This window comes from Eptesicus fuscus, chromosome 6 (genome assembly GCF_027574615.1).
Source record: "Eptesicus fuscus isolate TK198812 chromosome 6, DD_ASM_mEF_20220401, whole genome shotgun sequence".
NCBI classification, from domain to species: Eukaryota; Metazoa; Chordata; class Mammalia; order Chiroptera; family Vespertilionidae; genus Eptesicus; species Eptesicus fuscus.
The window spans coordinates 8,461,870-8,483,801 of NC_072478.1; the positions used below are offsets into that span (position 1 = coordinate 8,461,870).

Genomic DNA, 21,932 nt, shown 5'->3' on the forward strand with positions numbered 1-21,932 from the left:
CCACTAATCCAGCATTACAAAAAATGCTAAAGCAGTGATGGGCAACCTTTTGAGCTTGGTGTGTCAAACTTCGCCAAAAAACTGAGCATAACTCGGGTAGTGTGTCACTTTGAGGAAAAAACTAACTCCAAAACTCTAGTCGCAAATGTTTCATGCTCAGGAGCAGCAAATGTTTCATCCTCGGCATGCGGCCGCATGTCATCGGAAATGGCTACGTGTGTCAGCACTGACACGCGTGTCATAGGTTCGCCATCACTGTGCTAAAGGGACTGCTGTAATGAAAAGAAGAAACAGAGAGAGAAACCTAGGCATACAGAATTAAAATGGCAATAAATAAGTACCTATCAATAATAACCCTAAATGTAAATGGATTAAATGTTCCAATCAAAAGGCATAGGGTAGCTGAATGGATACAAAAACATGACCCAACTATATTCTGTCTACAAGATACTCGCCTCAAAACAAAAGATTTACACAGAATGAGAGTGAAGGGATGGAAAAAAATTTTCCATGCAAATGGAAAAGAAAAAAAAGCTAGAGTAGCAATACTCATATCTGACAAAATAGACTTTAAAATGAAGGCCATCACAAGAGAAAACAAGGTCACTACATAATACTAAAGGGATTAATCATGGTAAACATATATGCACCCTGTAAGGAGCACTTAAATATATTTAAAAAAAAAAAAAGTCTAGAGTACTTTAACAAAGAGATCGACAATGATACAGTCATAGTAGGGGACTTGAACACCCCTCTGACTTCACTGGATAGATCTTCCAGGCAAAAACTTAACAAGGAAACAGTGACTCTAAAGGACACTCTCGATCAAATGGATTTAATTGACATTTATAGAACATTTCACCCCAAAGAAACAGAATATACATTCTTCTCCAGTGCATATGGATCATTCACAAAGATAGACCACATGTTGGGACACAAAACAAGTTTCTACAAGTTCAAGAAGATTGAAATCATATCAAGCATCTTCTCAGATCACAGTGGAATGAAATTAAAAATCAACTATGGTAAAAAAAAAAAAAACACCCAAAAACATTCAAACACATGGAGGCTAAATAGCATGTTATTAAACATTGAATGGGTTACCAAGGAGATCAAGAAAGAAATCAAAAACTTCCTGGAAACAAATGAAAATGAACACACAGCAACCCAAAATCTCTGGGACAAAGCAAAAGCATTCCTGAGAGGGAAATTCATAGCACTACAGGCATACCTCAAAAAAACAAGAAAAATCAGCAATAAACTATTTAACCCTACAACTTAAAGAACTAGAAAGCGAACAACAAGAAAATCCCAGAGTAAGTAAAAGGAAGTAAATAATAAAGATTAGAGCAGAAATAAATAACAGAGACTAAAACAAACAAACCAAAAAAAAAATCAATGAAACCAAGAGCTGGTTCTTTGAAAGGATAAATAAAATTGATAAAACATCAGCCAGACTCATCAAGAAACAAAGAGAGAGGACCCAAATAAATAAAATCAGAAACAAAGTGGAGGAGTAACCACTGACATCACAGAAATACAAGGGATTGTAGGAAAATACTCTGAATATGCCAACAAGCTAGACAATGTGGATGAAATGGACAAATTCCTAGAAAAATACAATCTCCCAAAACTGAATCAGGAAGAATCAGAAAACCTGAATAGGCTAATAATAACTGATGAAATAGAAGCAATTCCCAGCAAACAAAAGCCCAGGTCCGAATGGCTTTACAGGGGAGTGTTACCAAACATTCAAAGAAGAACTAACACCTATATTCTTCAAACTATTTCAGAAAGTCCAAGAGGGGCTTAGGATCCAAGATGGCAGCGTAGATAAACATCTGGGCTTATGCCGTCCACAACAATTTCCAAAACTACAACTAAAAGACAGAATGTTTATCACCTAGAACCACGGGAAAGCTGGCTGAGCGGAACCTCTACAACTAGACAGAAAGAGACGGGCGCAATCAGGGCACAAACGCTGAAAAACTGAGGTACAGGGGAGCGCACGGGTGATACAAGCTGGCAGCAGAGCCCAGCTGGAAGCAGGTGTCGCTTTCTTCAATCCGAAGAGAGACAAGCCCCCAATCTCTCTGAAATCCAGTTTCAGGGGAGAGACTGGGCTGTCTGCCATCGGGTCAGAGTGAGGGTGGCTTACTAGCAGAGCTGCGTAGAGGTAGAATTGTTGGCTGCACCGGGGCGCGAGACGACGGGGACGCGGTCGGAGGCAAGGGAATGCGGTCGGAGGCGGCTCATTGCCAGTCATTGCTGTTTGCCACGCCCTAGCCTAGTGACACCCTGAGACTCCACCCCGCACAATCTACAAACACACCCAAGCTCCTAGCAGCGGCTTTTGCATATGAATGGCCTTCTCTATTGCAGTTTAAACTAGTAAACTTGCAACCCGGTACAGACAGCTCCAAGGCCTCCAAGCTCCAAGCAGGGAGGAGAGGACAGCAGTTCTCGCTGTAGCTCCTGCAGGGTAGCCTCAGACAGCAGCTGAACTGCACCCCATTGGAGATTCAGAAGCCAATGCATCTAGTGGTCAGTGTGAGGCACCAGATTTCAACTCCTCACATCCATAAGTGACACATTCGGGAGGCGGACTCAGTGAGCATCAAAGCCCCACTCAAACAAGCCCTGTACCACAAGCGTGTCTCCAGCGCAGCAGTGCTTCCATTATAGACACAGCAGGTCCTCACAGCCAATTGGCCTGGAGGTCAATTCCTCCCAGGTTACCAACAGCAATCAAGGCTTTTAACTACACCAAGACTTTCCACTCAGCCCACAAAGAGGTGTACCAAGAGCGACCACCTAGGGTGATTGGGGAAGCTGAGCTACTGGCCCCTATAGGTCACTGACCACACAAAGCCACTCCATCAACACAGGGAGGCAGCCAAAATGCGGAGACAACGAAGTATGTCACGAATAGAAGAGATGGAGGAAAGTAAACTAATGGATGACACAGTGTTCAGAACCACATTTATGAGGTTACTCAAGAATCTTCTAAAAACCGCTGAGAAACTTGAAGAGACCTTCAAGGACCTTAATGAGAATACCAAAAACATGGAAAAGGACCAGTCAGAAATTATGCATACACTGTCTGAAATAAAGAATATACAGAAACTCAACTGTAGATCACTGTACCCAAAGAGTCAAACCAAAGATCTGGAATATGAGGAAGCAAAAAACACCGAACCAGAGAGGCGGAAAGAAAGAAGAATCCAAAAGTGTGAGGATAGCATAAGGAGCCTCTGGGACGGCTTTAAGCGTACCAACATCTGAATTTTTGGGGTGCCAGAAGAAGGGAGAGAGCAAGATACTGAAAACCTATTTGAAGAAATAATGACAGAAAACTTCCCCCACCTGGTGAAAGAAATAGACTTACAAGTTCAGGAAGCTCACAGAACCCCAAACAAGAGGAATCCAAAGAGGACCACACCAAGACGCATCATAATTAAAATGCCAAGAGCAAAAGACAAAGAGAGAATCTTGAAAGCAGCAAGAGAAAAACAGTTAGTTACCTACAAGGGAGTACCCATATGACTGTCAGCTGATTTCTCAACAGAAACTATGCAGGCCAGACGGGAATGGCAAGAAATATTCAAAGTGATGAACAGCAAGAACCTAAAACCAAGATTACTCTACCCAGCAAAGCTATCATTCAGAATTGAAGGTCAGACGAAGAGCTTCACAGACAAGAAAAAGCTAAAGGAGTTCATCATCACCAAACCAGGATTACATGAAATGCTGAAAGGTATTCTTTAAGAAGAGGAAGAAGAAAAAAAAGGTAAAGGTAGAAATTATGAACAACAAAAAGACATCAAATACATACCTACCAACAAGTGAATCTAAAAATCAAGTGAATAAAAAATCTGAAGAACAGAATGGACTGGTGAATATAATAGAATCGGGGACATAGAAAGGGAGGGGATGGACAATTATCAGGGGAAAGGGGGCCTGAGGGTTGCAGGAAGAGATTGGACAAAAACCTTACACCTATGGATGAAGACAGTGGCGGGGGGTAAGGGCATGGTGTGGGGTGGGGAATCAGGTGGAGGGAAGCTATGGGGCGGGGGAGGAACACCTGTAATAATCTGAACAGTAAAGATTTATTTTAAAAAAAAAAAAGAAAAAGAAAGTCCAAGAGGAAGGAACACTGCCAAGTTCTTTTTATGAGGCCAGCATGATCCTAATTCCAAAACCAGATAAAAAACACTACAAAGAAAGAGAATTATAGGCCAATAGCCCTGATGAGCATAGATGCTAAAATCCTCAACAAAATATTAGCAAATGGCATCCAGCAATATATTAAAAAGATCATACACCATGATCAAGTGGGATTTATTCCAGGAATGCAAGGCTGGTACAATATTCACAAATCAATAAACATGATACATCACATAAACAAATTGAAAGACAAAAATCACATGATCATATCAATAGACAGAAAAAAAGTATTCAACAAAATCCAACACCCACTTTTGATAAAAATATCTCAGCAAAGTGGGAATAGAGGGGGAATATCTCAACTTGATAAAGGCCATATATGACACACCTACAGCGAGCATCATACTCAATGTGCAAAATCTAAAAGCATTTCTCCTAAGAACAGGAACAAGACAGGGATGTCTTCTTTCACTACTCTTATTCAACATAGCACCGAGACCGGTTTGGCTCAGTGGATAGAGCATCGGCCTGGGGACTGAAAGGTCCCAGGTTCATTCCGGTCAAGGGCATGTACATTGGTTGCGGGCACATCCCCGGTGGGGGGTGTGCAGAGGCGGCTGATCGATGTTTCTCTCTCAATGTTTCTGGCTCTCTGTCCCTCTCCCTTCCTCTCTGTAAAAAATAATAAAATATATATTTTTTAAAAAAAGGCATCCAAATTGGAAAGGAGGAAGTAAAACTTTCATTATTCACAGATCACATGATATTGTACATAGAAAACCCTAAAGACTCCACCAAAAACTACTAGATTTAATAAATGGATTTGGCAATGTAGCAAGATACAAAATCAGCACCCAAAAATTTATGGGTTTTTTTGTACACCAATAATAAATTTCAGAGAGAGAAACTAAACAAATAATCCCATTTACCATTGCAACAAAAAATTAAGATACTTAGGAATAAACTTAACCAAGGAAGTAAAAGACTTGTATGCAGAAAACTACAGGACAGTGAAAAAAGTGATTAAGCCAGTCTGGCGTGGCTCAGTGGTTGAGCATCAACCTATGAAACTGGAGATCACGATTCGATTCCCGGCCAGGGCACATGCTGGAGTTTTGGGCTCAATCCCTAGTGTGGGGAATGCAGGAGGCAGCCAATCAATGATTCTCTCTCATCATTGATGTTTCTATCCCTCTCTCTCTCTCTCCCTCTCCCTTCCTCTCTGAAATCAATAAAAATATTTTTAAATAAAAATAGAGGAAGATATAAACAAGTGAAAGAATATACCAAGTGTAATGGATTGGTATAATTAACATCATTAAAATGCCCATACTACGAGAGGCAATCTACAGATTCAACACAATCCATATTAAAATACCAATGGCATATTTCAGAGAGCTAGAACAAATACTCCAAAAATTTTTATGGAACCAAAAAAGACCCCTAATAGCTGCAGCAATCTCGATAAAGAAGAACAAAGTTGGAGAAATCACAATAGCAGACATCAAGTTATACTACAAAGCCACTGTAATCAAAACATACTGGCACAAGAACAGGCATATAGATCAATGGAACAGAACAGAGACCCCAGAAATCAATCCAAGCCAATACGCTCAATTAATATTTGACAAAGGAGGTAAAAGCATACAATGGAGTCAAGAGAGTCTCTTCAATAAATGGTGTTGGGAAAATTGGACCAAAAAGAATGAAACTAGATCACCAACCTACACCATACACAAAATAAACTCAAAATGGGTAAAAGACTTAAATATATCTTTTTAATACTAGCATATTGCTGATTCAAGCAGCAAAATCTCAGACATCTCTTGTAGCAATATGTTTACAGATACATCTCTTAGGGCAAAGGAAACTAAGGAGAAAATAAACAAATGGACTACATCAAAATAAAATGCTTCTGCATAGCAAAAAAAAAAAAAAAGCCATCAATGAAAAAGAAAAGAGAGCCCACTATATGGGAAATATGGGAGAACATATTTGGCAATGATACATTTGATAAAGGGTTAATATCCAAAATATATAAGAAACTCATACAACTTAACAAAAGGAAGACAATCCAATTAAAAAAAAAAGGGGGGGGGGGTTAAAGGAACTAAATAGACACCTCTCCAAAAAGGACATACAGGTATCCAAGAGACATATGAAAAAATGCTCAAAGTCACTGATCACCAGAGAGGTGCAAATTAAAACTAAAATGAGGTATCTCCTCACACCAGTCAGAATGGCTACCACCAACAAATCAACGAATGACAAGTGCTGGCAAGGATGTGGAGAAAGGGGAACCCTAGTACACTGCTGGTGGGAATGAAGACTGGTGCAGCCACTGTTGAAATAATTTTTGGAGTTTCCTCAAAAAAATGAAATATGGAACTGCCATTAGACTAAGGTGACCAGATTTTAACATTGGTAAAGCGGGACACCATTGACCGGAGGGGAGGGGGGGGGGTTCTTTTTTTTAAAAAATATATTTTATTGATTTTTTACAGAGAGGAAGAGAGAGGGATAGAGAGTTAGAAACATCGATGAGAGAGAAACATTGATCAGCTGCCTCCTGCACACCCCCTACTGGGGATGTGCCCGCAACCAAGGTACATGCCCTTGACTGGAATCGAACCTGGGACCCTTGAGTCCGCAGGCAGACACTCTATCCACTGAGCCAAACCGGTTTCGGCCCAGGGGGAGGGGTTCTTGATTAAAAATTTGGTCTATATTGTAATCGCTTTTGGTTTTTTTAATAAAAGGAAATTCACTTCTTAGATCATTGTTGAATTTGCATCCTCTTTTCTTACTCATTATGTTAAAAATCTAAAAAAAATAATTTAAAAGTATATTATAAATTATTATATACATATTGCTTAAAAACACAGTAAGTAGGTACATAATTACATGAACATATTTTATTGTTAGTTTATAAATTAAATTAATTTGATTGTTATAAAGTAACTATATTTTAAAAATTATTTTAATCCTATATTTCTTTCTAAATAATAACAATACTAACTTGTATTATTTTTCTCTGAATTTGCCGTAACATAAGTCATAAGTGTCACTTTCAAGGCCGGCGCTAGACTTTTTGCCGCCATTATAAAATATAAATAATACGAGTACTGTCTGCTAAATTCAAAAAAATTTATGTATTTATGAAATAAATAAATAAATAACTTACCTAAATTATCTGAATAGCTGATTTGTAATGACATCACTTGTTTAACTAGCTTACTAGCACGCAGTATGATGTGTATCGTCTGAGAGACAGTTACAAAATGTTTTCGTTGTTGCCAAGCCCAAAAAATGCCATTGTTCATTAAGTCCAAACAATGGTGGTCGAATTCTAACAACTGATCAACAATGCGAACTTTGATAAGCAGTTCTCCATAATCAGTTCTCAACAATTATTTGTTATTATTAAAGTTTAACATTATAAAATTAACAAAAATATTATAAAACTCATATCCTGGCTAAATAGCCACATGGCCGCCGAAAACCGTATATTCCCTTCCCGTTCTCCCGCCGTTCCCTAGCTTGTCGTGCATTCTTTCCAAAAATCGGGACTTTTTTAAACCGCCACAGGACGCGGGACAAATTGTTAAAAATCGGGACTGTCCCGCCAAAAGCAGGACGTCTGGTCACCTTACATTAGACCCAGTGATCCCACTTCTAGGAATATATCCTAAGAAACCCAAAACACCAGCCAGAAAGAATGTATGCACCCCTATGTTCATAGCAGCACAATTTACAATCGATAAGATCTGGAAACAGCTCAAGTGCCCATCCGTAGATGAGTGAATAAAAAAGCTGTGGTACAGTTATACCATGGAATACTATGCAGCAATAAAAAAAGAATCTCTTGCCCTTTAAGACAGCATGGAGGGACCTGGAAAGTATCATGATAAGTGAAATAGGTCAGTCAGAGAAAGACAAGTATCACATGATCACACTCATATGTGAAATCTAAGTAACAAAATAAACTGATGAACGGAGTGGGTCCAGAGACATGGAAGCATGGAACAGAGTGCGGAATCTTGGAGAGAAGGCAGGGGAGGATGGGTTGATGGGAGGTAATCAACCAAAGACCTTGTATGCATATATGCATAGCCCATGGACACAGACAGTAGGGTGCTGAAGGCCTGCGGGGCGGGGGGCGGGGCGGGGGCTGGCTGGAGGAGGTCAATGGGGGGGGAGGGGACATGTGTAAAGAAAAAACAAAACAAAAAAATTTTTAATGGGTGTTGGATTTTGTCTAATGCTCTTTCTGTGTTTATTGATATGATCATGTGATTTTTGTCTTTTAATTTGTTTATGTGATGTATCACATTTATTGATTTATGAATATTGTACCAGCCTTGCATCCCCGAAATAAATCCCACTTGGTCATGGTGTATGATCTTTTTAATATATTGCTGGATTCAATTTGCTAATATTTTTGTTGAGGATTTTAGCATTTATGTTCATCAGGGATATTTGGCCTGTAATTCTCTTTCTTTGTAGTGTCTTTATCTGGTTTTGGAATTAGGATCATGCTAGCCTCATAAAAAGAACTTGGAAGTGTTCCTTCCTCTTGGATTTTTGGGGGAAGTTGAAGGGGAGGACAAGGCAGTTGTTTTTTGTTTGTTTGTTTTTACTCCCTTAACAAAGAAGCCAGCCATCTCAAGGCGCTTCTCGTTGAAGTAAAAAGGAAACTTGAGAATTCATCTATCCCAAGACATTCAACAGGGGAATTTTGATACCTATATTCAGGAGGGTATGTAACACCTTGAACCCCCATCCACTTGCCCCTCAGATTAGCTGATAACTATCTACACTCCAAGCCGGATGAAATGAAATAGATCCACTTGCCTTCCTTCTTTAATAAGTTGCTTGCTTTAGTAAGTTGGCATTATCACAGCACAATCAGAGTCTATCATTTAAATTCATTTGTTCAAGAAGACAAGCACCGGGAGGGGACAGCCCTCTCCCTCTGACTCAGTTGGCTGTCCAATGACACCTTTTCTAGGATCTCTGGGCTGCCGGTAACAAAGCCATCCTATTGGTTACTTTAGGTCTTTGAGTTTGTAAGGCTGCCATGCAGGCCTCCCCTGAGCTTGTCAAGTTTAGTATGTGGCCACACTATCTTGCACCCAAGTTACTGCTGTTGTTCCAGAACTTCAGGAGGAGGTCAGGGAGGAGAGAGTACAAGGAAATGATTAGTCACTCTTAAATGTCCCAATCTGGGCCGCAGTCACTGAGCCACTGCTGAGAACTCAGCAACTTTCCCCTTGAGCCCCCCTCGCTTTCTGCCTGCCTGCTCCTTCCCCCTCCCACCCCCACCCCCACCCCACCCCCCACACACACACCCTCTGCTGCAGCCTTCCGTCAGGTCAGCCGTTTCTACCAAGGAAAAGGAATCATGTCATATGTCCGCTATCCAGAAGCTCCACTCTTTCGACCCCTTTGCTGACGCAAGTAAGGGCGATACACCCAAGTTACTGATTTTGTTCCAGAACTTCCAGCTAGCCCTGAGGATTATATTCATACAAGAATTCAACAGAGAAATCACAGGAAGACCCTTACTATTGTCCAAGGACTCACTGATGATTACAATCAAAAGGCATTTAAGAAGTAAATTGCCTTCAATGGTACTGTAATTGAGCATATAGAATATGAAGCAGTAATTCAGCTACAGGGTGACCAGCGTAAGAACATATGCCTGTTCCTCGTAGAGATTGGACTGGCTAAGGACACCAGCTGAAGGTTCCTGGGTTTTAAGTAATAATTTTGGCTCACTGAAGCTTAAGTGAGGATTTCCTTGCAATGAGTAGAATTTCCCTTCTGTCCCTTGTCAAAAGTTTAAAAACTCACACCTTGTATAATGTAACCATTTGGGGTCTGCTTTTAACTTGGACTAGTGTAACTCCTTCATGCAATAAGCTAAAAAGAGCCATAAAAATAGATGATAGATAGATAGATAGATAGATAGATAGATAGATAGATAGATAGATGATAGATAGATAGATGATAGATAGATAGATGATAGATAGATAGATGATAGATAGATAGATAGATAGATAGATAGATAGATAGAAGATAGATAATAGATAGATAGATAGATAGATAGATAGATAGATAGATAGATAGATAGATAGACAGATAGATAGATAGATAGATAGATAGATAGATAGATGTCCCAGTCTGGAAATGACATGGTCCATCCAGTCTCTGCCGATCCATTCTTCAGGCATGGTTCTAGCCCACCATTCAGAATGAATCACATAAACACAACCTGAATTTACTTCAGCTCCCCTGGATACTGAAGACAGGATTTCAATGAAAGCAGTATCATCCTCAGACAACACCAGGAGGGAAGTGGGAAAGTGACACAGGGAAGACAAGGACACCATTAGGCATTATTGAGCAGGTGGCTGCTAAAGGCATCTGGGGCAAGCATGTGGAACAGGCCTCAGAGTTTTCTAGGTCAAGAGCAGAGAGTGTTGGGTTCTTGTCCCCTAACTCACATCTGTCATTGAGATGTATCCCATTCAGCACAACAATAATAACACAATATGGTGAGCAGAATAATGTCCCTTTAAAGATGCCCATGTCCTAATCCCCAGAACCTGTGGATGTGTTAGCTACATGGAAAAATTAGAGTGAAGGTTGCAGATAGAAATAGGGTTCCTAATCCACTGACCTTAAAATAGTAAGGTCATATGAAATTATCGAGTGGCCCCAATGTAATAGCAAGGGTCCTTTAAATGTGGAAGAGGAGGCAAAGGGTCAGTATGGAGCAGTACAAAGAAAGAAAGATCCATGTCGCTGTTGGCTTCAAAGGTGGAGGAAGGGGCCACCAGCCAAGTAGTGCAGGCCACCTCTAGGAGCTGAAAAAGGCAAGAAAACGAACTGTCCCCCGAACCTCCAGAAAGAAACACAGCCTTGTCAACACCTTGATTTCAGCATTAGGAGACTCATTACTCATTTTGGGTCTGACTTCCAGAAGTATAAGATAATAAATTTGAATTGTCTTATGTCAGTAAGTTTGTGGTGATTTGTTGAAAATCAATTGAAAACGAATGCACATACCTGAAATAATGTTTTTTTCAAAATGCATATGAAGAAAATCATAAAATTTTGCTGAAGGATATTTTAAAGGTACCTGAATAAATAACTGGTTCGTGAATGAATAAGTAAATAGACAGACAGACAATATACATACACATGTATATTCCCAACCAAAATTACAAACTGACTCAGAACTGTATCTAGGCAATAAAATGCACAGTAGTAGAAAGAAGACAATGCCGTCGTGTAAATCAACCCTATTATAGAACAGTAGTAACTAAAACATTGGCAAAGGACACAGTAACTTCAATGGCAAGCATAATGCAGTGTGTGACTTTATTAAGAGGATATCATGGGGGCTGAGTCGGGGCACTAAGCCTTTGGAGGGAGAAAGGATTCTCAGAATCTCAAGATCTCAAAGACTTCAGTTCAGGAGGAATAAAAACAGAAGTGGGTGGGACCAGAGACGAGCTAGCAGAGGGCATGGCCAAAGGGCCTGATCCTGGAGACTGAACAGGGGGCAGGGGTGAGAGTGGGGGACAGTGGCCCTCAGAGGCCTGGGCACAGAGCTGAGGGCTTCTCGCAGATCCAGAAGAGTTCTCCATTACAATTGTTATCATTCCAACCATTACCCGACAGTTCCGCACAGTCCTCGTCTCCTTGATTGTTAGGTTCTCCCTTTTTCCAGAAGCTGTGAACACCAGCAAAGCTATGAGTTCCCTCCTCCACCCAGAGCCAACTCCCCAACCCACCCTTGGACCAGCTGGTCCGTGGCCTTTGGTAGCAAATTTCTAAGGACCAGCTAGAGAGGATGGTGAATTCAGGGTTTTCATAATGTGGGTTCAAATACACCACCTCCCTCAATCAGTGCTAGCAAAATAAAAATACGGATTCCTCGGCCCATACGTAGACTTAGAGAATCAAACCCCCTATGCCACCACAGTGGACTCGGGACTCTGCATCTCAGCCTACTTTCTCGGTTGATACTTTCCAACCCCGGAGTCTGAGCAACCCTGGCTTTAGGTGCAGGTCTCTTCCCTACCCTCTCCCTCCCAGGCCATTGTCGCCGGCAAGTCACCTGATATTTAAGGGGGTGTTGTCCACCCATTTCCAGGACCCTTCATTGTGTTCGTCACTGAGGCCGATCCAGGTGCTTTTATCCTTTCTGATATCCCAAGATATCAGGAATTTCTGGGGGTGGGGGAGGGATGGGGTATCAGGAGGAAGATTGGTGAAGGCCACCCATCCCATGTCTGCCCACATTCTCATGGTCCCCTGCCTCCCACAGAAGTCTTTCTGTGTCCTAGACTGCATCCCCTATTTAAGTTGTATGTGTTCACATGTGCATTAATGCTGTGAATGTGTGGAAATGTATTAACTTACGTTCCAATTCACTTATGTGTCAAGAGAGAAATTACTCTGAGTTTCCTTTCTTTACATACATGGGTTCCTCTTACATGACCTTCCCAAGTCCATCATGGTTTCTCCTCCAGGAAGCCTTCCCTGACTGCATCGCCCCCAAACCTCCATCTCTCAGAGGGCAGAGGAGGATGGCAGAGGCTTTTTGCTGACCAGTCGCCTGGCCCAGCCCCAGACAGGAACCGTGCCTGGCATACCTGCTCCTCAGCATTGTTAATGACCACCAGCTGGGCCCTCATGTCCTCACAGGCAGAGACAGAAGCTTTCCAGGTGCTCTGAATCTTGGAGAAGATATAGCAGCTTCCCTGGAAGAAGTCCCAATTCCAGGGGCAGTGACGGCACAGGCCAGCTGGGGAGCAGGGACAAGGTTGGAACAGCTGGGGAGACAGGCTGCTAGGTTCCCAGGCCCCCAACACAGGCATCAGATATGGGAAATCCAGGGCCAGGCCCCTTTGTTCAGCTCTCAGCTCAGTCTCCAAGAAACCCACGAGAAAGATCCCATTCTGCCCTGCCATTTTCAGAATGGCAGCCATGGGAGGTGAGCCTCAGCCCCACCTATAACCCCACAATTCCCTCCTGACCTTGATGTCTGAACCTTACTCAGGGTGGCATTCATCCTGGTCAGCTGATGGACGATCTCCTCCAGGTCTGATTGCAAAACAGCCACTGGAAGAAGAAGACTTCAGTTATTAAGCACCTACTGTGTGCTTGGTGCAGAGAGGGCCCCATGATTTCTGCATCTCATGGTAACCGCAACAGCCCATTATACAAACAAGAAACGTGAGCCTTCGGCAGTGACTTGCCCGACATCCTGGCCCCCAGGACCTCACACAGGGGTCTGGTCTCCCCACTCCTGCCTGCCCTCCACCCCACAGCAGTGGCTCGTCCAAGGTCACGCAGCTCAGAGTCCTTCCCATTCCAGAGCCCAGCTTCCAGCCCCTCACCCGGGCTGTGGCTCTCCTGATCGTCCATCTCTCTTGGCAGGGATTGTTGGATCCTGGAGACTACAACAGAGCAGAGAATTCCCCTTAATTGAGTGTGACAGTATGTCTGATCCTGTGCCACCTTTGGTTTCAAGATCTGAGAACCTAAGCCTCACCCCACAAACCCGCCTGGAGGAAAATGAGCTGCATTTCACAGATAAGGAAAAAGGCTCAGAGAGAGGTAGTAACCAGCCCACTGTCACACAGGAGATGACAGAGAGTCCAAATATCCCAGCCCTAGTGGTTTTGAGGGCTGTGGAAAAGGGCAAAGACCAACCCAGAGGGAAAACCCCCAGGGGCTCAGGACTCCCAGCCCCTAGCCCCGAACTCACCTTGAATCAGGGTGATCAGCATGAGCATGAAGAGGCCCAGAGAGATGAGGATCAGTATCAGATGCAGAGGGGCCCGGGTTAGCCACTCTGTTACAGAATGGACAGAGCTGGGAGCCAGGGACAGACCCTGCCTCAACCCACCCATGCTGGGGTGCCTCCCAGCTGTCCCCATCCCCGGGTGCTTGCTCCTGAACCACCCATCCCAGTACCTGGCAAACTTCTTGAGCTCCTCGACAGCCCAGGGTCTTTCTCAGATGATCTCTGGCCTTGAAATATCTCCCTCTCCTCTGAACAGGACAGAATGTATGCATCTGAGCTTCAAAGCCCTAATGGAGACCAGACCCTCTCCCCTCCTTGCAGGCTGGAGGCCAGACCTGGACTCCCCCAGGACCCTGGAGCCCTGCCCTCCCCACCATTACCCCATAATGGGGACTCAGCCTCATCAAGGCCACCTGGTTCCTTGGGGACACAAATCTCTGCCATCTTCTTCTCCTCTCTGTTCTGTCCAGCTCCTCCCTGGACTACGGTTTTTATAACCTCATGTATTGTCCTCGGCAGCCCTCCAGGGGCTATTCCTCCCAAACTCAGGAAGAAGAATGAGGAACTATGTGGGGACACCCACTTCCTCTCAGAAAATTGGGGTAGAGATGAAATGCCTGACACAGCTATGAGAGAAGCCATTTAGGGTGGGGCAGAAGCTTGAGGTCAATGCTAGTGTCAGGAGGCACTGCTCCAACCCCCACGTAATCCTGGAAACTTCGGTCCCACCTTATCAGAGCCTCAGTTTCCTCAGCTGTAAAATGGGACAATTACCCTGCTTCATACTGTAATGTGGAGTCTAATACAGTGCACTAGTAATGGTTATGAATTTCCTATCTCAATGATAAATACTCAGTAGTAATGGCACTTAGCACACACACACCCCAGAACCCTGTGCTGTGCATTCTACCTTGCTGCAACAAAGAAGAAACCACAGGTGTGCTCCTCGTGGTCTTTGGCTGAGGAGCACTGACAGAAAAGGGTAGTTATTATCCTGCTTTAGAGCTGAGGACAGAAACAGAGAGAGCAGAAACTGCCTGAAGTTACACAGCCTGTAAGTGATGGGCTGGGAGTTAGACCCAGGCTGGTGGACCTCTGAGTCCCTGCTTAACGACTGCACGAAGCAGGTACCCTTTCCCCTTTGTAATTACTATTTTGTAGAGCGTTACTTTGAAACTATGTGAATCAAGTTTTGAATTTATTTGTGTATGGACTCCTGATTTCCTCTCTGATTCAGTCAGTTTTATGTTACTATCTTTAATTTTTTAAATATATTTTTATTATTGATTTCAGAGAGGAAGGGAGAGGGAGATAGAAACATCAATGATGAGAGAGAATCATTGATAGGCTGCCTCCTGCACGCCCCACACTGGGGATGGAGCCCACATCCCGGGCATGTGCCCTGACCGGGAATTGAACCATGACCTCCAGGTTCATAGGGTGATGATGCTCAACCATTGAGTCACGTCAGCAGGGCACTCTTTAATTTTAATCTAAAGTGAATTTCTTTGTCCAATAGTGGGGTAAAGGTGTAATGGCTACTATAAGGAGAATTTCTCTTCAGACCAAAGAACAAAGCAGGCAACTCCATAGAAATAACAATTTATTATAGGGTTATTTACTTACGGGAAGATTGGGCTAGAGCAGAGCAGACAGCCCAGCAGTCTGTGCAAATTATTCTTTACTACCAGACCCCTGTCACAGTGCCTTTTATGGTATAACTCAGGTACTGATGATTGACAAGACAAAGGGACAAAGAATGCAGTAGTGCCATACCTACTGATGGACTTGTGATAGGTGATTTCTTAAATCAGTACTATCACCAGTTTGCTATTTATCTCAGTTGTCATGCCATTGTGGCCATTACTAACAAAATTTTATGGCTACATTTTAAAGAACACATATAATCATCAACTAGAAGGCTGTGATATGCTTGCTAAGGATAGTGAGGTTGGTCACAGCATGAAACTTAAAAAATGAAATGAAATCTGGACACAGAGATGGAGTTGATTTTGTTCATATCTAAATCTATATATTCTATAGACAGCATATAATTAGGTCATTTTTATCCATTCTGTCAATCTCTACCTTTGAATTGGAGAGTTTAATCCATTTCTATTTAATGTTATTACTGATAAGGAAAGGTTTATAGCTGCCATTTTGCTATTTGGCTTTTATATCCCCTACTAGAGGCCTGGTGCATGAAATTCATGCATGGGTAGGGTACATTGTGTAAATGTACCACAGGTTTTTTTATCCACTCATCTACTGATGGGCAATAGGGCTGTTTCCAGATCTTAGCTATTGTAAATAATGCTGCTAGGAACATAGGGGTGCATATATTCTTTCTAATTGGTGTTTTGGGATTTTTAGGATATATTCCTAGAAGTGGGATTACTAGATCAAACAGCAGTTCATATTTAATTTTTTGAGGAATCTCCATACTTTTTTCCATAGTGGCTGCACCAGTCTGCGTTCTCACCAGCAGTGTACTAGGATTCCCTTTTCCCCATATCCTCAACAGCATTTGTTTTTTGTTGATTTATTGATAGTAGCCATTCTGGCAGGTGTGAGGTGATACCTTATTGTGGGTTTTGACTTGCATCTTTCTGATGATTAGTGATGTTGAGCATTTTTTTATATGTCTATTGGCCATCTCTATGTCCTCTTTGGAGAAGCATCTATTCAAGCCCTTTGCCCATTTTTTAAATTGAGTTGTTTGTCTCTCTGGTATTGAGTTGCATGAGTTTTTTATAGTTTTGCAACTTACATTTGTCTTTAATCTATTTTGCATTTATTCTTGTGTATGGTGTAAGTTGGTGGTCTAATTTCATTTTTTTTTTTTTTGCATGTACCTGTCTAATTTTTCTCAACACCATATATTGGAGAAACTATCTTTATTCCATTGTTTTCTCTTGCCTCCTTTGTCAAATATTGACCATAGTGGCAGGGGTCAATTTCTGGGGTCTTTTTTCTGTGCCAGCTGCTCCGGGCCTCTGGTCAGTAGAAAGGTGGCTCCAGCCAGAGTGAAGGTGGTGCCGGCAGCCAGGGGAAGGAAGGCCCATTCTTGCACAAATCTTCGTGCATCAGGCCTCTAGTTTTACCTAATAATAGACAAACATGTAAATTGACCGTACTTCCGCTATGCCACCAGCCAATCAGGAGTGATATGCAAATTAACCCAACAAATATGGCGGTTAATTTGCCTACACAGGCGCTGAGTGACAGGGGTGGGATGCAGGCATTCTGCCCCACCTCCGGTCTCTCAGGACCTCTGGGCAGCGTGGGAGGCGGGGCCAGAGCAGAAAGAGGCAAAGAGGTGGCTCCCAGAGCCGAAAGAGGCGGATCCCGGAGCCAAAAGAGGCGGCTCTGGGGACTGCGCGGAAAGGAGCTGGGCCAGAGTGGAAAGGCAGTGCCGTCAGCCAGGGAAAGGAAAGCCCATTCTAGCATGAATCTTTGTGCATCGGGCTTCTAGTTTTATATAAGAGACTAGAGGATCTGTGGATTTTGGTATCCACAGAGGATCATGGAACCAACCCCATGGATATCTAGGTGCAACTTAAGTTTGGAGAAAGTCAAAGTTACCCATAGATTTTGATTATGTAGGTGTCAGCACCCTTAACCTCTGTGTTGTTCAAGGGTCAACTGTTTTTATAAAAAGAGCTGGGACTGGCTGTTCAGAAGGAAGAGACTAAGTCTATTTTCTTCACTGCTATACCCCCAGTGTAAAGAACACTGCCCACTGCATAGTAGGCACTCCAGTTAAATGAATGACTAAAAGAATTATTTTTGTTTGTATGTTCTTGGTGGAGAAGAGGTGACACGACCAGAGTAACTGATGCTGGTGGAATTGTTGGACAGTGCAAGATCCAACTTGGAAATATGTTACAGGTCTTCTGGAGGAGTTTTATTCCTTAAAGAAGAGGGAAAGAAACAATTTTTATTTGGCATCTGTTTGGTGCTAAGGACCTGTTCTTTCTTTTTTATTTTATTTTATTTTTTATTAAGGTATTATATGTGTACATATCTTACCATTGCCCCACCCCCACCCCACTCCCATATATGCCCTCACCCCCCAGAGGACCTGTTCTTTCTCATGACAGCCCTGTGAGGTGGTTTTATGCCATGGACTAAATGTTTGTGTCCTCCCAGAATTCCTATGATGAAACCTAACCCCCAATGTAATAGTATTTGGGGGGGGGGGCGGCATTCTGGAAGGGACTAGGTTGTGAATGAGATGGCTGTCTATGAACCAGGAAGAGGATTCTCACCACAAATGGAATCTGCCAGTGCCTTGGTCTTGGACTTGCAGCCTCCAGAACTGTAAAAACTAAATGTTGGTTATTTAAGTCACCTAGTTATGTTATTTTGTTATAGCAGCCTGAACAGATTAAGACCATCTGTGTCCCATTTCACATAGGGGAAACTGAGGCTCCGAGAGTTGAGAAGACCTGCTCCTGGCTGCATGGCTTGAGGCAGGGCTAGGGTCCCCAGCCTGATTTGGCATACTCTTTGTGCTCGGCTGAACTTCCTGAGGAGGTAGTGGCTTTTCCATCTCCAGACACATCAGCAAAACTGGAACATCAATCCCTCAGGAAGGCCAAAGATGATATTCTCTCTTGGGTGTGCTATTCCTACCAAATTCATTATTAACCCTTCTGCCTGGTATTCCATACCTTGTAATTAGATCCCAAACTAGCCATCTAGTTTTCCTTCCTAAGGCCCTAGAGTCCTGCTGAAAACTTTCAGTTCCTCTAGGGAAGTCACATTCTCTTTCGTTTCCTAATCTTTGCAGGTGCTGATCAATCTAACAGAAACACTCCTTCCTCCACCCCATTTCACCTCTGCTCCAACACTTCATTCTTTAGAATGTAACCCTTACCCTAGAATGTAACCTTCTGGAAGTTCTGGCATGTTTTTCTATATCACCAAGCAATTCTAAAATTCTAGGCCATCATTGACTGGATGTCCTACAAATTTAAGTCAAGTCTGACATTATCAACCTGGATATAGTATCAGAGCTATTTAAAAAATTCAACTGAGCCCTAGCCAGCTTGGCTCAGTGGATAGAGCATTGGCCTGGGCACTGAAGGGTCTCAGGTTTGATTCTGGTCAAGGGCATATGCCTGGGTTGTGGGCTCAATCCCCAGTAGGGGGCGTGCAGGAGGCAGCTGATCAATGATTCTCTCTCATCATTGATGTTTCTATCTCTCTCCCTCTCCCTTCCTCTCTGAAATCAATAAAAATAAAATAATAAATAAAAAATTCAACTGAGCCCTAGCCGGTTTGGCTCAGTGGATAGAGCATCAACCTGTGACCTGCAGGATGCCAGGTTTGATTCTGGTCCAGGGCATGTAACTTGGTTGCAGGCTCCTCTCTGGACTGGGCCCTAGTCAGGGCACATGCAGGAGGCAACTGAGTGAATTTTAGTGATCTTACTGGCTTTATTCAATGATTTGTGAATCAAATGGCATCCAATCTAGCAGTTAGAGCTTTGAAGAACTATGCAAGGCAAGAGATTTTAGAGAGAGGGGAACAGAAACAAGGAAGTTGTACAATGCAGAAAAAGCGAGTTGGTTATTGCAAGGTTACTTTCCCTACAGGGGATGGCTAGTGCTGATCAGGCGATTCTTGGTTAAGATTCCATTTCTGAGAGAGATGAAACTGTCATTAACTTAAGTCTCAGTTTGGTGACATAGGGCTTAGCATAAGCAACTCCATTTGGGGTCTGTTGTCTTATTTTTTTTAATATATTTATTTATTTTTTACAGAGAGGGAGAGGGATAGAGAGTTAGAAACATCGATAAGAGAGAAACATGGATCAGCTGCCTCCTGCACATTCCCTACTGGGGATGTGCCCGCAACCAAGGTACATGCCCTTGACCGGAATCGAACCTGGGACCCTTCAGTCCGCAGGCCGACGCTCTATCCACTGAGCCAAACCGGTTAGGACTGTTGTCTTGTTTTTAACAGATCCCACAGTTTAAGGGCTCAGTCCCATAAGGCTGTCCCCAATTTCAGACACCAGTTGAAAGTCCAGGCCACCTATATTTCTGATGGACTGGCTATAAATCAGGGGTTGTCATGTCACCCTCCTCAGTCCCATAATTTGTTAGAACAACTCATAAAACTCCAGGAAACATTAACTAAACTTATGTTCATTGGTTGTTGTTTTTAATGTTTTTAATTGATTTTTAGATAGAGAGGAAGGGAGAGGGAGAGATAGAAACATCAGTGAGAGAGAAACATCCATCCTGCATGCCCCCTACTGGGGCTCAAGCCCTAAAGCCAGGCATGTGCCCTGACTCAGAATCTAACCAGTGATCTCTTGGTGTGTGGGACGACCAAGTGCAATCCACTTAGCCACACTGGCCGGGCAAATAATTGGTCTTACTTCTTTTGTTTTTTAATGTATTTTTATTGACTTTAGAGAGGAAGGAAGAGAGAGATAGAAACATCAAAGAGAGAGAGAGACTCATTGCTTGACTGCCTCTTCACGCTCCCTACTGGGGATTGAGTCTGAAACCCCAGCATGTGTCCTGACTGGGAATTGAACCATGATTTCCTGGTTTGTAGGTCAACACTCAACCACTGGACCACACCAGCTGGTTTATTACAAAAGACATGCTAAAGAATACAGATAAACAGCCAGATGTAGAGGTACATAGGATGAGGTCCAGAAGGATCCCAAACACAAGAGCTCTGTGTCTGTGGAACTGGAATGCCTCACCAACCAGCTCATAAGTCATATTTCAAGAGTTATTGTAGAGCTTAATCTCCAACCCTGTAATCACTTGACCAACCTAAGACTATAAAGTGGCCCTACTCTGAGTCATCTCATTGGCATAAACTCTGGTGTGATCAAAAGAGACTTCTTATGCCAGGCCAGTGTGGCTCAGTGGTTGAATGTCAACCTATGAACCAGGTCACAGTTTGATTCCCAGTCAGGGCACATGTCCAGATTGTGGGCTCAATTCCCAGTGTGGGTCGTACAGGAGGCAGTCGGTCAGCGATTCTCTCTCATCATCGATGTTTCTATCTTTCTCTCCCTCTCCCTTCCTCTCTGAAATCAATAAAAAATAATTTTTTTTTTAAAGAAAGAAACCCCATGCTTTACATCTGTCTCCCCCTCTAGATTGTGAGTTCCATGGAGAGACTGAGTTCAACAAATGTCTAGTGAACAAATGAAGTGAGTAAGCAAATGTTAGCTCATTCCACTGCCCAGTTTAACTTTATATACATTATATACAAACACATCTTTTTAATTTTTTTTAATTGATTTGAGATAAAGGGGAAAAAATCAAATTTTTGTTGTTCCACTTATTATGCATGCATTGATTGATTCTTGCATGTGTACTGACCAAGGATCAAACCAATTGAGCTACCTGGCCATAGCCCAGACACATCTTTTTTTTTTTTTTTTTTTACAGAGGGGAAGGGAGAGGGATAGAGAGTTAGAAACATTGATGGGAGAGACATATCGATCAGCTGCCTCCTGCACACCTCCTACAACCAAGGTATATGCCCTTGACCAGAATCGAACCTGGGACCCTTCAGTCCACAGGCTGATGCTCTGTCCACTGAGCCAAACCAGTTAGGGCAAAGATACATCTTTTAATACCACCTCCTCCAGAAAGGCTTCCTCCCCTATCCACTTGGAGCTCTTTTCCAAACTACTTGAGCTGCACAGACTCTGTCACATCCCGTAAGCTTTGATTGGCAGCAGGAGTTTTTCCCAAGTCAAACTATTAAGGGCAGAAATAGAATATTGGGGACTAACTATAATTATAAGAAACTAGAGGCCCTTTGCACGAAGAATCGTGCAATAGACCTTCCTTCACCTGGCTACTGGCACCAGTTTTCCTTCCGCCTTCTTTCAGGGTGGGGGCTTGGACCCCAGCGGCGGCGGGAGCTGCCGGGCCCCACGCCGCCATCC

At 42.9% G+C, this 21,932-nt stretch overlaps 1 protein-coding gene and 1 pseudogene across 4 annotated transcripts; one reads left to right on the forward strand and one right to left on the reverse strand.

Annotated features, from left to right (window-relative positions):
• Positions 1-9,581: 9,581 nt before the first annotated feature.
• Positions 9,582-9,916, forward strand: LOC103295114 (eukaryotic translation initiation factor 1-like; annotated as a pseudogene).
• A 1,612-nt stretch (positions 9,917-11,528) lies between these two features.
• Positions 11,529-14,529, reverse strand: CD209 (CD209 molecule). 4 transcript variants are annotated; one of them, XM_028160511.2, is made up of 8 exons: positions 14,377-14,526; positions 14,167-14,244; positions 13,958-14,044; positions 13,587-13,646; positions 13,243-13,308; positions 12,840-12,991; positions 12,302-12,414; positions 11,529-11,914 (listed from the first exon to the last, which is right to left on the reverse strand). In XM_028160511.2, exons 1-8 carry the CDS (start codon positions 14,438-14,440, stop codon positions 11,773-11,775), a joined length of 762 nt encoding a protein of 253 aa, XP_028016312.1. In that variant the 5' UTR covers positions 14,441-14,526; the 3' UTR covers positions 11,529-11,772. The 4 variants fall into 4 exon arrangements, with proteins under 4 accessions (XP_028016312.1, XP_008149645.1, XP_028016316.1 ...); XM_008151423.3 differs by having other exon boundaries at positions 14,410-14,525; XM_028160515.2 differs by lacking the exon at positions 13,958-14,044 and having other exon boundaries at positions 14,377-14,529.
• Between the last annotated feature and the right edge of the window lie 7,403 nt (positions 14,530-21,932).